General features: G+C 37.0%; 1 protein-coding gene and 1 pseudogene across 1 annotated transcript in view; both read right to left on the minus strand.

Moving 5' to 3' along the window:
• Positions 1–4,274, minus strand: part of itga2b (integrin, alpha 2b) — a 15,430-nt gene extending 11,156 nt beyond the window's left edge. Inside the window, exons 1-9 of the mRNA XM_026207771.1 lie at positions 3,994–4,274; positions 3,493–3,623; positions 3,271–3,368; positions 1,326–1,485; positions 1,131–1,180; positions 767–812; positions 421–543; positions 264–308; positions 94–137 (exon numbers count right to left, since the gene is read on the minus strand). Coding sequence (XP_026063556.1) covers positions 94–137; positions 264–308; positions 421–543; positions 767–812; positions 1,131–1,180; positions 1,326–1,485; positions 3,271–3,368; positions 3,493–3,623; positions 3,994–4,169 — 873 coding nt within the window. The 5' untranslated portion in view covers positions 4,170–4,274. The remainder of the gene's footprint in view (positions 1–93; positions 138–263; positions 309–420; positions 544–766; positions 813–1,130; positions 1,181–1,325; positions 1,486–3,270; positions 3,369–3,492; positions 3,624–3,993) is intronic.
• Positions 4,275–5,932: 1,658 nt separating this feature from the next.
• Positions 5,933–12,621, minus strand: LOC113047628 (aquaporin-4-like; annotated as a pseudogene).
• Between the last annotated feature and the right edge of the window lie 575 nt (positions 12,622–13,196).

The raw sequence follows: 13,196 nt of genomic DNA on the forward strand, positions 1-13,196 counted from the left end.
ATTACACCGATCAAGTCCATAATCAATTGTGTAACTGTACAAGAGGATAATTGAAGAGCATAATCATCCACGTAACATTGTAAGAGCGCTTACAGAGCCTGCGGTGTGCAAATCGTTTGGGACGCCAACAACATAATCTGCAATCACCGTCAGATAAAGGTGAGAAAACAGTACAGATAAGAGCTGCATATGAAACTAGTATTGCATTTTTTTTTAACTGAATAGGTGAAAAAAATAAATGGCTTGTTATTTATGCTTATAACCTGTGATGGTGTCTTTATTAAAATGCCCAGCAGCAACAGAGTATCCTATGATGCAGAACAATGACAAAACCTAACTGGATGATTTTATCATCATAATTATTTTTAAAGAAAATAGATAACTTAGTATCAGTCTCTAATGTCAGACATCACTTCTTACCCAGATACAGGTCGAAGCTGTCATGTCTTTGTAGAGTTTTGGTCTCATTGCTCAGTGAGTGACTGCGAGAGAATGCACTGCCACTGCTCATGATGCTAGCAAGAGATGCAGTGATGATCTGACCTGAAGTAAAGAGAAAAGCTGTGTGACAGTGCCGCTATAGTCCCAGCACACTTCACAAAGTCACATAAACTCCACTCAAAGTGCTATGTCAATTCGCATTTAAAACAAAAATATATTTTCAAATATTTGAATCACGGTAAAATCAGCCTTGCTCTAGACTAGAAGGAACATTCTTTGTATCATCGCCTCCTCCACATTCTGAAGCTTTTCTAACATACTTTACCTTGAAAATAATAGCCTCCTGGTGCACCAACTATCAATCTGCCATTCTGTCACAACCATTGTTTTTAAATACAGGAAAAAAGAGATGTTATACAATTGAATAAATATTGATGGTATCATATGCACTGCATATAATGTTAGGAGAAAATTGTTAGCCTTAATGCAATGTAAGTCGCTTTGGATAAAAGCGTCTGCTAAATGCATACATTTAATTTAATTTAATTTAATATAATGGCGTTGTATGGTAACCAAGGAATGAATTAATCCATTAATTAGTTCTGACTTCAAACAGGTGTATGGACATGCAAATACATTCAAATAGCTATTCAGATTACTCCACTGTCATTAAAAGAGAAGCAAGGAACCTCTGTGATATCTGTGGTAAATCCAGCCTCACAGTAACGTCTGTCACGAACTGCACATAGGGATTGGGTCAGAGTGTATGAAATATTAGACATTGAAGAATAATTACAGATAATTTATAATGCATCATTATAAACAGAACTGAAATCATAGCGGCTATATTTCTGAATAGGGCAGCAGTAAATACAGTATCTTACAGTAGTTGGCATAATCCCTCTCTACATATAATTCCCTGCAGGGGGCGTAGTTTACAACGTTTCCTGTTTCCATGTCCAAAAGCTGGCAGTTCCCAACAGGTGTATTCATGGCTTCATCCTTTTTCTTAAGCACGTTCCAGTGGAACAAGGGAGCACAGGCCTGCCAAACAGGAAATACATAACACACACACATTATATAATGATAATACATACATTATTCATTAGAACTAACAATGTTTCAGAATCCACAAAGCTACAAGTTAATCAAATCACGCTAATAAACGGACTCTTGTGAATGTTTGCAAACAGGGATTAAAATTAACTTTTCCACTCGGCCAATTTGGCTACTAGATCTTTAAGTTACCAGCCATTCATAACTTCTAGCCAAAAAAAGTAAAACAAACAAATAAACCCTCAGCTTAAGGCTGTCTACACTGGACATGACAAAGCGACCGCTGCAAATCATTTTGTGTCAGTACTAGGGGTGTGCGATATTAACAAAAACATATTATCTCAATATTTTCTGGAATTTTATGGATAAAATATAATTAGACATTATTTTGCTTAGTGTGTTATTGTGCTGATATCTTAAGGACGACACTGGACAGCTGACTCCTATAGTTTATATATATATATATATATATATATATATATATTCTGACCATATTCTGCATGGTCAGTTCACAGCAGTGACTAGTGAATATTTTTGAATAAGTTTAAATTGTTTTTTACCTTTTATGGGCATTTTTACCTATATGAAGCCATTTTTTTAAAAAGTCTGCATCTTCTTTTGAGTCAAGTTCTTACATTTAATCAGTCAGTTATAATAATAATACATTGAGGCTGTTACTATTCAAATGAAATAAGTATCAAACAAAATTAATCTTTGCAGAAGAAGCATATGAAGTCAAATTGGCTAGTGCTTTGACAGTGTTACCTGCCATAGCTTCATTTTAGACACATTTAGTGGGTTGGTAGGTGTTAAAGGGATACTCCACCTCAAAATGAAAATGACCCCATGTCATTCAACCGTAACATAAGGAAACGACGAGAATACTTTTTGTATGTTGTTTCACTGATGGCAGATTAACTATTCTAACGACGTCTTTCATACTTTTCTGGACCTTGACAGTGTAACTTACTTGGCAGTCTATGGGACAGTCACAAGCATTTACATTTACATTTAATCATTTAGCAGACGCTTTTATCCAAAGCGACTTACAAATGAGAACAATAGAAGCAGTCAGACCAACAAGAGAACAACAACAGTATACAATTGCCATGACAAGCCTTGTGGTTTTCATCCAAATATCTTAAATTGTGTTCCGAAGTTTTTACGGGTTTGGAACAACAATGGGGTAGGTGATTAATGACAAAATTTTCATTTTTGGGATGGAGTATCCCTTTAATTTCAAAACCTGTTTGCAAACGTTTGGTTGAGGACGTAACAATAGAGACAGAGCTACACGTGTCATAATTGACAGCTTATAAAAACGTTGTTCTGGGTTGTTTAGCTTGTTTGCTGTACAGCTTGTCACAGACCAGCTTTTAGGCATTGCTCTGTTTTTTTTGTTATAAGTCAGAAACAACAAGGAGGCAGCTTCCTGCAATACAAAATCAATTGAGAGCCCAGTGTGGGCGTGGCCTAAATGCACTCGCAACCATTTGTTATGGGACCGTATGTCTACGGTAAAAAACGTTAAGTACTTCAATTATTTTAGGTTGGTGTTTTTTTAAAACAACTTAAAATTGAAGTTGATTAAAGCAGCGGAATGCTAAAACAAACCTGAAATGCTGACACAAATTCTATAAAACATCCCTTAATAATTAGCATACTGCATAATCTGACTAATTATGTCAAACTTAAAATAATTTGGCTGAAGAACAATGGTTAAATCAACCGTAACTGGTTTGTGAGGGCTGTTTGTGAACTGCAGTAACTCACCAAGATGTAGTTTTTGTAGGTTCGAACCGAAGCACCTAACCACTGGTTGGACTTGTGAGCCATTAGGAGCATTTCAACAAATGTGATGTTTTCATCACCTTTGAAACATGGACAGAGAGAGAGAGAGGGAAAAAATTCATTTTTCAGTCAATCATTTTTTCTTTGTGAAATCAAATATTAAATAATGCATACTTGTATAGCCCACTGCAGGATGCTACTCACCTTTTTGGTCAAAGTTTAAAGTTTGACACGATTCTCCGCTTGATGTCCAAGGACACATGAAGACAGAGCCACCTCGGGAGACCCCAGGCTGACTGGTGTTTGCTCTGGGGGCTCCAGCCACCACACTTATACTGCATGCAGTGTAATATACAGATTAGAATAATAACAAATGTATCGTGAGCACCAAATCAGCATATCAGAATGATTTCTGAAGGATCTGAACCTTTAAGACTGGAGTAATGGCTGTAGAAAATTCAACAATTTGTAATAATTTCACAATGTTATAGATTTACTGTATTTTTGATCTAATAAATGCAGCCTTTTAAAAACATTTAATACTCCCCAAATTTGAATGGTGCTCTACAATAGTTGAATGAGGTTATAATTATTGTTGTGTAATTGTAGCATAAGTGCAACATGTTTGGGTGAAGGTTTTAATTGATTCCGTCGCAGTCAACCAACTAATCAATACGCAGAGCTCTAGACACCATCACCACTCACCTTTTGCTGCTTGGCTGATAAAAGTCTACTGAGAAACCAAAGTAGCTGTCCTCAGGCCCAGAGAAGACTGTGTAGTTGTTCAGATTCAGGTTAAAGCAACTGATGTGAGTCGAATAAATGAGTATGGACAAAAACACAATGAAAAACCGCAGACTGACTTTCAGCCTCGGCTCCATTTTCGCTGAGATGCTTGTTATAGTCGCCCAAAGCCGTTCTGCACAATTCTCTCTGCCACTAGGAAGAAGGTAATGTTGTTCTGTCCCTTTGGGAGAGCTCGGTACCACTTATACTACGCTGTGGTTATTGAAGTTAACATGACACTTGTGGGTATGTTTCCGATGTGCTTCCTTCAGATAAAATGAGGTACATGTCATGGGTTTCCTTGATGTTCGGTGAGCGTTTTGTGGCATTTATTATTAGGAATTTGCTGGTTTAAAGTACTGCAGTTAATTTTGTTATTAGATGCCATAATAGGAACATCCAACTACACCTACAACTTTCAGTATGTCCACATTATTGCAAGAAACCAAAAATACTAATATTACTAATTTACCAAAAAAGAACTAAGAGTTGAACAGCTCAAGATAGACAAAAAGGGAGGAACAGTTTAGCAGAGAAGTGACAGAAATGTGTAAGCAGAAGCCACGCTCAGGAAGTCTCACCCTAAGAGATTATGCACTTATAGCTACTCATCTAAAAAACACAAAGTCGTTATTACATTTTTCAGTTTCCCATTTAGATTTGTTGCACATGTGGGTCTGAGTGCACCCTGAAGCAATTCAGCTGCTCTTTAAGTATGAAAAATTGACCTGCTGTTCTACATTCCTTCCCATAAATGTATAAGTTGTTTATCTGGCTCTGGTGAATGTCTTTCCTACTCTGTTTATTGCATCCTACCCCTGGGGGACATACAGATATAGTAGGTTTGGGTATTTTGAAAATGTGACTTTATTTCTGTGCTTTTTTCATGTAAAATGAGAATTATTTCAAGTGTCATTATTTTCTACAAAAAAAAAAACAAAAAAAAAAAAACAAGACTAATGAACTATATTTAAAAAAATGTAATATGTATCATAAATATTTAGAGAGAGAGAGACAAATAGTTAACAATATCCATCCACAAGAGATGCTGACGCATTTGGATCATCACTACTAAATTGCCTTGAGTTGAATAACATCATTACTGTCTATTGTAGAACTACTGAATTGAACTAATTTCAAATTGATGAACTTCACACTGATATTGATCTGAACTGAACCAACAATGAACTGACTTGAGCTAAATAATCACACTATTGTCTTTTAGATCTGCTTTGTCACTTTTTGTATTGTATTAATCACTATAGAAATAATATAGGGAATTGACATGAAAGATGTTTAATTTCAATGGGTTTCAAAGGGGTGGATGAGTATGCAATACTGTATGTATTCTCTTATTGATTGTTTAACGCCATATGCATTGCTATTAAGACTCAGAACCCAAGAAAATCTGTTTTACAATAAAGTGAGAAGTGTTAAATAATTATAAGCCCAGAGTGAATTTCAGCTCATTTTCGGACACTGGCAATATTCTATGCTGCACTGAATTTATTTGACAAAACTACACAAAGATAAGAGGCATAAAGATAAGAAAACAAAAACAAAACAACACAATAGCAGCTTATTTTAGCAGAATACATGCAAAAATTATGCAAAAAGCACAGTGTGCTCGGCTATAGGTCTATGTGTGGCACCAGTGGAGCGAGAGATTAGATGCTGTTTGGACAAGTCCTGAATACGTGGATTCATGAGGATCTGATGTCAGAATTACATATCCACAATCCACCAAACTCAGTCAGTAATAGTATAGATGGTCTTTTAAACAAACTTCTAAACAAATTGAGTGACGCTCAGTGACGCTCTAAAATATTGCATGGAGATACATGGTTTATTTGAATGACTATGCTTCCACATGGTTTTCAGGGCCTCGGGACTGCTTGGAAAGATCTTTCAGGAGTGTCTCTTTACACTCTGTCACCCAGTCCCCAAGGCAGCTCCAACGAGGATGGAGAACCAGGTCATTCAGTAGCCAGGCAAGGAGAGAGCCAGCACAAGGCCCAACCCAATACACCTGTGTGAAACATCAGTATGTATATATATATATATATATATATATATATATATATATATGTGTATGTATGTATGTATGTATGTATGTATGTATGTATATATATATATATATATATATATATATATATATATATATATATATGTATGTATGTATGTATATATATATATATATATATATATATATATATATATATATATATGTATGTGAGACACAAATATATATATATATATATATATATATATATATATATACTCTCCTACTCCTATATATACATATATATATATATAATAAATAAATAAATATATATAATAAATAAATATATATATATATATATATATATATATATATATATATATATATATATATATATATATATAAAATTTGTTTTATTTTGTTTTCTACCGCATGAGATTTGTTTACTCACCCAGTGATTATGGAAGTTCATAGTTAGCACAGCTGGACCAAATGACCTGGCAGGATTCATTCCACAGCCTGTGAAGCCAATCTGCAGACCAAACATCAAAGGGCAACTATGGGTCTCCTGCCAAATTCTCACTTTTTGCCAAATCGCCCCCTATTTATTAAGCAGTTATTTTATGTTTAGTAAAAAAATGCAGCAAATGTCTACCAGAAGTTTTCAGCCATTAATGGACTTCAAATTACATTTCAGACAAAGAAAATAGACTTTAATGAATTAATATGGACTAAATATTATATGTAATGTTATATAACTAAGTGCTGACTGAAAGTAAAGAACATTTTCATCAAAAGACAAAACTTACAAAATTCATGTGAGAAAACAGTGAGCATTCAGTTCACTTCAATGTTTGTACAATGAACAATGTTATTCATATCTTTAAATAAGTACAAAGAAATCTCATCAGGCATCCTTACTGCCACAAGATGACCAAGGGTGACCGACAGGCCGGTGACGGCTGGGGCCACGGAGGAAAATGCTGATTTAGGATGAGTGGCAGCCTGGACACACAGCACTAGCTGGAATGTAACAGCCATCTCCACTAACACAGCCTGATACAGATACACCCCCGGGGCCACCTGAAGGAGGGTAAGTGGAGTTTTATCTGTTATTGTTGGACACTATCTCTCTTTTCTAACTGCCTCTATCTTCTTTCCTCATTCACTCCAATTACCTGACAAACTATGTTTTCTTCCCTTCTCTCTCTAATTTTCTATCTCCCTCCATCCATCCATGGCCATCTTACTTTTTCCTCACTTTCTCTGACATACGCAGAGCACATTTGCCATCAAATTTATATTTTTCTTGACATTGTTATTTTGACACTCTCCTACTCTTTTCTTCTTCTTAGTGATTTACAGACTTACTCCTTCCGTACACTCCTTTTTCGTTTCTGATTTTTCAGAGATTAGCTGTAGTTTCTTTCTAATGTTTTTTTTCTTTCTACCACAATGCCTCTGTATTTCTGTTTACTATTACAAACTTTTTGACAGATCTGTATTGTACTAAAAAGAACATGAAAAGGACAGAACAGAATAAAATGCAGCGTTCCACTTTGACAGGTGCACTGGGATGTTGAGTCATTCTGAGCAAGAATAATACAGAATACAACATGGTTTCTTACATTTCTAGCCTTAAAACCCAATTTCTACATTATGCATTTTGTTAACTAACAACCATCAATGGTTAATCAAAATTAAAAGGAGAATTGGCTCATTGGAGAATGAAAAGTATAACACTCTGCATGTCACAATGAAATTAAGAATAATTTGCAAGAAATCATTAAATTACATTGTGAAATAAATGAGAGTGGCTTAATCACTTGGTAATTACCTAGCGTTAACGTAATAATGGTGAATTAAAGCCTTGATTTTATTGAGCAATCACATTAACTATAGACACAGAAATGTTTTAGATACATTTAAACGGTCTCTTTTAAATAAGATTTAAACAGATCTCGAGAGAAATCAAATGCTCATTAAACTACATTCGAATCATTAAACTACATTTAATTTTGATCCTGGCAAAGTTGGCCACACTGATCACAGATAACAAAACAGATATGAGTGGATCCAGACCGATACAGTATCAAAAGATACAGTAATCAGATGATCCAGAACACAGATATTCCTGGAGGTACCCCAACATTTCAAATCTTGGATATCGCCCTAATTTGACCAATCCATTTCAAGTTTAGGAATCTATACCAATGAACCTACGAGTTGATCAGGTTATTAGGAAAGGTTTGTTTCAGTGCCTCCAAGAACAGGGTGTGGGAACAGTGATGAAGAGAAGAGATCAGAAGATCCAGAGCATAGATATCAGAATACACAGAACACAGATGTCAGAGTAATATTAGGGAACCTTATAGACCAGGGGTTCTCAGCTCTGACTCAGGTCCAGTTTAGCTCCAACCCTCATCAACCACACCTGAACAAGCTAAACAACGTCTTCAGGATTACTTGAAAGTTACATCAGGTAAGTTTATAGGTTGGTGCCTACTCTGTGTGAAAGTGGACCTTGAGGGCTAAAGTTAAGAACCCCTGTTATAGACAGATTAAGAGAAACCTGTAGAATCCAACACATCTCACCTCATTAACCCCCAGGTTGCTCTTTAGGGCAGTCGGCGTTATGCCTAACAGGAGAGCACATGCACTGAGGGCACCAAGCAGTTGCGCTCCCACCAAAAGGACAGCCCGCCAGGGGCTTACCCTCAAGCCTGCAACCAAAGCCAGGGTAACCACCGGGTTGAGATGCACCTCACCCAGGCAGACAGAGGCCAGGGTTATAGATACTCCGAAAGCCAAAGAAACATGCAGTGGGTCGGGCGAGCATGCCAAAGAAGAGTCCAGCGTAGGGAGGGGTTCATCTGTGATGGAGTCCCATGACAGAGGCCCTGCATGTGGCCACAGCAAGACAGAAGAGAGGCTGATGAAGAGGAAAAGAACAGTTCCCAAAAACTCACAGAATATGTCACGTAAAAACAAGCCAGACCATATGTCCCTTAGGATCAAGCTGAATTTGGACAAGGGTTTCATGGTGCTTCTTCTTCAGCTCGTCTTCTTTGTAATCTAGATCTCCTGAATTTTGAGTTAGCAGTCTTGATTCTAAATCAGATCTAGAAGAGTCATCAACATCATGTGCTGCAAATCCAGAAACACCATTCTTATATTTGGCCATCTGCATGTGACCCTGTGACGTCTTCAAATGGATCCCTCAGCTTTCACCTTGCCTTCCTTTGTCCGCTGGACTGATCTTTCCTGAACACTGTCACAGAAAAGCCTTGCAACTTCATCAGGTGTTAAGTGAAGAACCAAAAAGAACCAGGCGCTGCTTTCAGACTCTCTCTGTATGCTAAACGTCTCCTTTCCAGCACCGATTGGATTTCCTTATCAAAAACCAGCAGTCCTTCCTCTGGGGTTTCACCTGCCAGAGGAGCTAAGCTTGAGGGTCGGACTTGATTCAGTCGCTTTATCAAAAAGGCTCTCATATATTCCTCTGAGGTAGTCACGACTGAAAGGGATTAAGACGTGTCAAATATCCAACGTTTCACTAAGTACCAAGCAAGTGTTAAGACGAAGAAAGATTAGATCTTAGTAGGCGATAAAAATCAGGCAGGAGCCAAGGGATATTGTGAAGATAGTAAAGAATACAGCAAAGAAAGCAGACTTCTGTGCTTTCATTCTGTGCTGACCAAACCCAAATACACACATAACTCAATTTCAACCCACAAATTTAAGTAAATATGAGTGCTGTTCTAAAAAGTAGTCCATGTCTATATCAGCTTACGTCTTTAAGTGGCAAGCTCTTTTAAAGTGACTGAGAAAAAAGGGTGGAAAAGAAAACTCTTGTGATAACATGGCCGACCCCAACAATGGCTGCACAGTTTGAGACTGAGCTTCTGTGACATTCTATAGAGGTCATAGTATGAATGTAGGTCTAATCGGGATAGGTTGGTATGAGTGAAACATGACTAGGAACTATAAGGTTACCTTTTTAGGGGAAAAGATAAGTCTTCTGTATTTGACGAGGCTTTTGATGGAAGGACACTTGGAGGACTCAAATGAAAAGAGATGAAAATGGTTAGTTTGTATAGTGCATGTGTTTGACAAATGAACCATTTCACTTATTCGATATGAAATTACATTGTTTGTATTTATATACAGTTATTTGAGATTCTTTGGGCATGAGATAAAAGCATACCACAAACCTTCTGGAGCAGGGATGAGGCCCTTTGATTTGTGTTTTACAAGTACAGTAGGTTAAAATGGTTGACCCACTTCTGTGAAGGGTCTAGAAATGTGAAACTCTTGGCTAATATTTGGAAAACAAGAAGTAAGATAAAATCCATTAGTGAAGCCTTTGATCCAGGGGTGACTGCGTATGACCTAAACCAGGGGATTTCACACAGTTTAAAGCCCAATACTCAAATATCTTTGTGTGACAAATCCTTACTAAAATGTACGGCCAGCTACAGTATACAGTTCCATGTCCTTTATGCCATTATTGCAAATAAATCTTCTGTCAAAACATTAAAAGCCCCTTTATATATATATTAGTTTTGAAACTTTTGATCTGTGGACATCCTGAAACTCTTGACTTATACAGTGTGTTCCAGGCTATACAAAAATCATAGATATTCCCGAAAACATCCCTCTCTGTGAAATTCTAGCAAATATCTGACTTTGGAAAGAGAAATAAGGTACACAAATGAGACCAATGACTCAAAATATTTTTAGCTGATGTCTAAGAAAAATAGTCTGTCTAGGTCTTGCTAAGGTCAAAGCGATATTAAGATTCCGGTTCAATATTCTTTTCTCAGTAGGTCTTATCTTACATCCTCAGTCTGCGGTTTTAGCCGGCTCTTAGATTTATGTTCATTTTGTTCAGTCTCTCCCCTGGACAGGGTTGGGTTTATATTCATTGTCCATCCTCAACCTGTGGCCATCTGTAAATCGTTTTCTGAGCTTCTGCAGAGCCTCAGAACCAGGTACTAAATCTAATCAGGCCACCCCTCCCGCATCTGAAGATTACATTTGGTCACCCCAGCAGCACAAGGGCTTTGTCATGTAAGAAGTGCAGAAGGGTATCATTTTGGATTGGATTCCACTGGAGGATTTTTAAAATTTACTCAGGCTTCAGGGTTTTCACATCAGTGCCTGTTCTTTTAGCAGCAGAAGTCTGCACCTTTACGCTGACTTGCATATCATGTCAGGAGCTGCGGTGCAATTCTTACCAAAAAGCAAATCACCTATATATACATACATCTATATGTATACATATATGTGTGTATATCTATGTGTATATGTATATGTAAATGTATATATATATAAATATATAAACTCACATTGCTAAAGACCCGTAACTTTGGTGAATATTTCAGAAAAATTTATTGACTGAATAAAAAAAAGTTTCTAGTCAATTTTGTCCACTGGTAGATAAATGTAGTACCTCCAGCCAGTTCTGTCTTTAAATTACATCCGCTATCGCCTGCTACTTCAGCCATCTGTATGTATTATTGATGACATATCTAATAAGACTAAAACTGTCAGATGAAAACTTAGGTGATTTCAGCCCTAAAGGAGGAATACATTTCAAATAGTCATTTATCAAGAGTTTTCTGACTCATTACTCATTTTTAATGAATGAAGTTGGCATCACTGGTTGATCAGTTTTTATTTCATTTTAGACATTTTTTTTTTCAAAGGACCATAAAAACATTACTCAATTTTAGTGGGAAACCTATTTGAAAACAGTCATTATTGTTTTGTTACATACTGTACATACACTGACTTAAAAAAACATCATTAAGCATTATTTAAGCTAATCTTAATTGATTATTAAACAAAATGTCTTAAATCAGTTAACTCAAATTCACAAAAAAAGCTCAAACTGGACCACCTGCAACACACACACACACACACACACACACACAGATGTTTGTTTTTGTGAAAAGTGGGGACATCCCATAGGCGTAATGGTTTTTATAATGTACAAACTGTATATTCTATCACCATTCACCAACCCTACCCCTAACCCTAACCCTGACAGGAAACTTTGTGCATTTTTACTTTCTCAAAAAACCTCATTCTGTATGATTTATAAGCGTTTTGAAAAATGGGGACATGGGTTATGTCCTCATAAGTCACCCTCTCCTTGTAATACCTGTGTCATACCCATGTCATTATACAGAGTTGTATCCTGATATGTCACAAAAACATGCCCACACACGCACACACACACACACACACACACACACACACACACACACACACACACACACACACACACACACACACACACACACACACACACACACACACACACACACACACACACACTTAGCCTATAGACCTGTCCTTCACTCAAGAGTTTCATTCATCATCTGTACATTGAAGACCCCACTGAGGTCGGGTTACACCAGGCAAAGCGTCTCCCTACGCTCACCTCTAACTCCTATAATCGAAGGCGATGACACATCCATTTTCACGCCCTGTCTTCCAGCCTGCCTCTCACCAGTGAGGGCGAAGCTGTGTGTCATGATTATCCAGCTGATAACTGTGGTCTGCTGACTGCTAGCTGACCTTGAGTCATTCTAACACTCAGTGGTAACCAAACGTCAAATTAGGGCTGGGTGATATGTAACAGTCATGATTTTGGACCAGTCATTATGTTTCCTAAATATTGTTGTAAAAATAGGTTACAGTTTTCATGAGCACCAAATCATTATATTAGAATGTTCAGGTTTGAACAACCCAGCCTTGAAGAAGTTGTGTATTCTCTCTATGTATGTTTGTGTGTGTCTGTAGTATCTGTCTGTACAGGAGCAGTCTCCAGAGTTGTTTGTCATTTAAATAATCTTCAGAGATATGCTTTTAACTTTATGTACATCTGTTAAGATTTCTGTGTGTCCGTGTATGCGCAAGCATACTTGGCAATAAAGCTCTTTCTGATTCTGATTCTGATTATGATATGCAGAGCAGTCTATGAACTCCTCGATAGTACTGAAGCTGACTTCTGCTGATGAAACTGCAAACTGTTTTCTTCAGTAAATGTTTAATCTTCAGTTGATTGCATCTCTGACTCGAGATTTGGTCGAGATAGATCTTCATAGAA

This window comes from Carassius auratus, chromosome 28 (genome assembly GCF_003368295.1).
Source record: "Carassius auratus strain Wakin chromosome 28, ASM336829v1, whole genome shotgun sequence".
Taxonomy (NCBI): domain Eukaryota; kingdom Metazoa; phylum Chordata; class Actinopteri; order Cypriniformes; family Cyprinidae; genus Carassius; species Carassius auratus.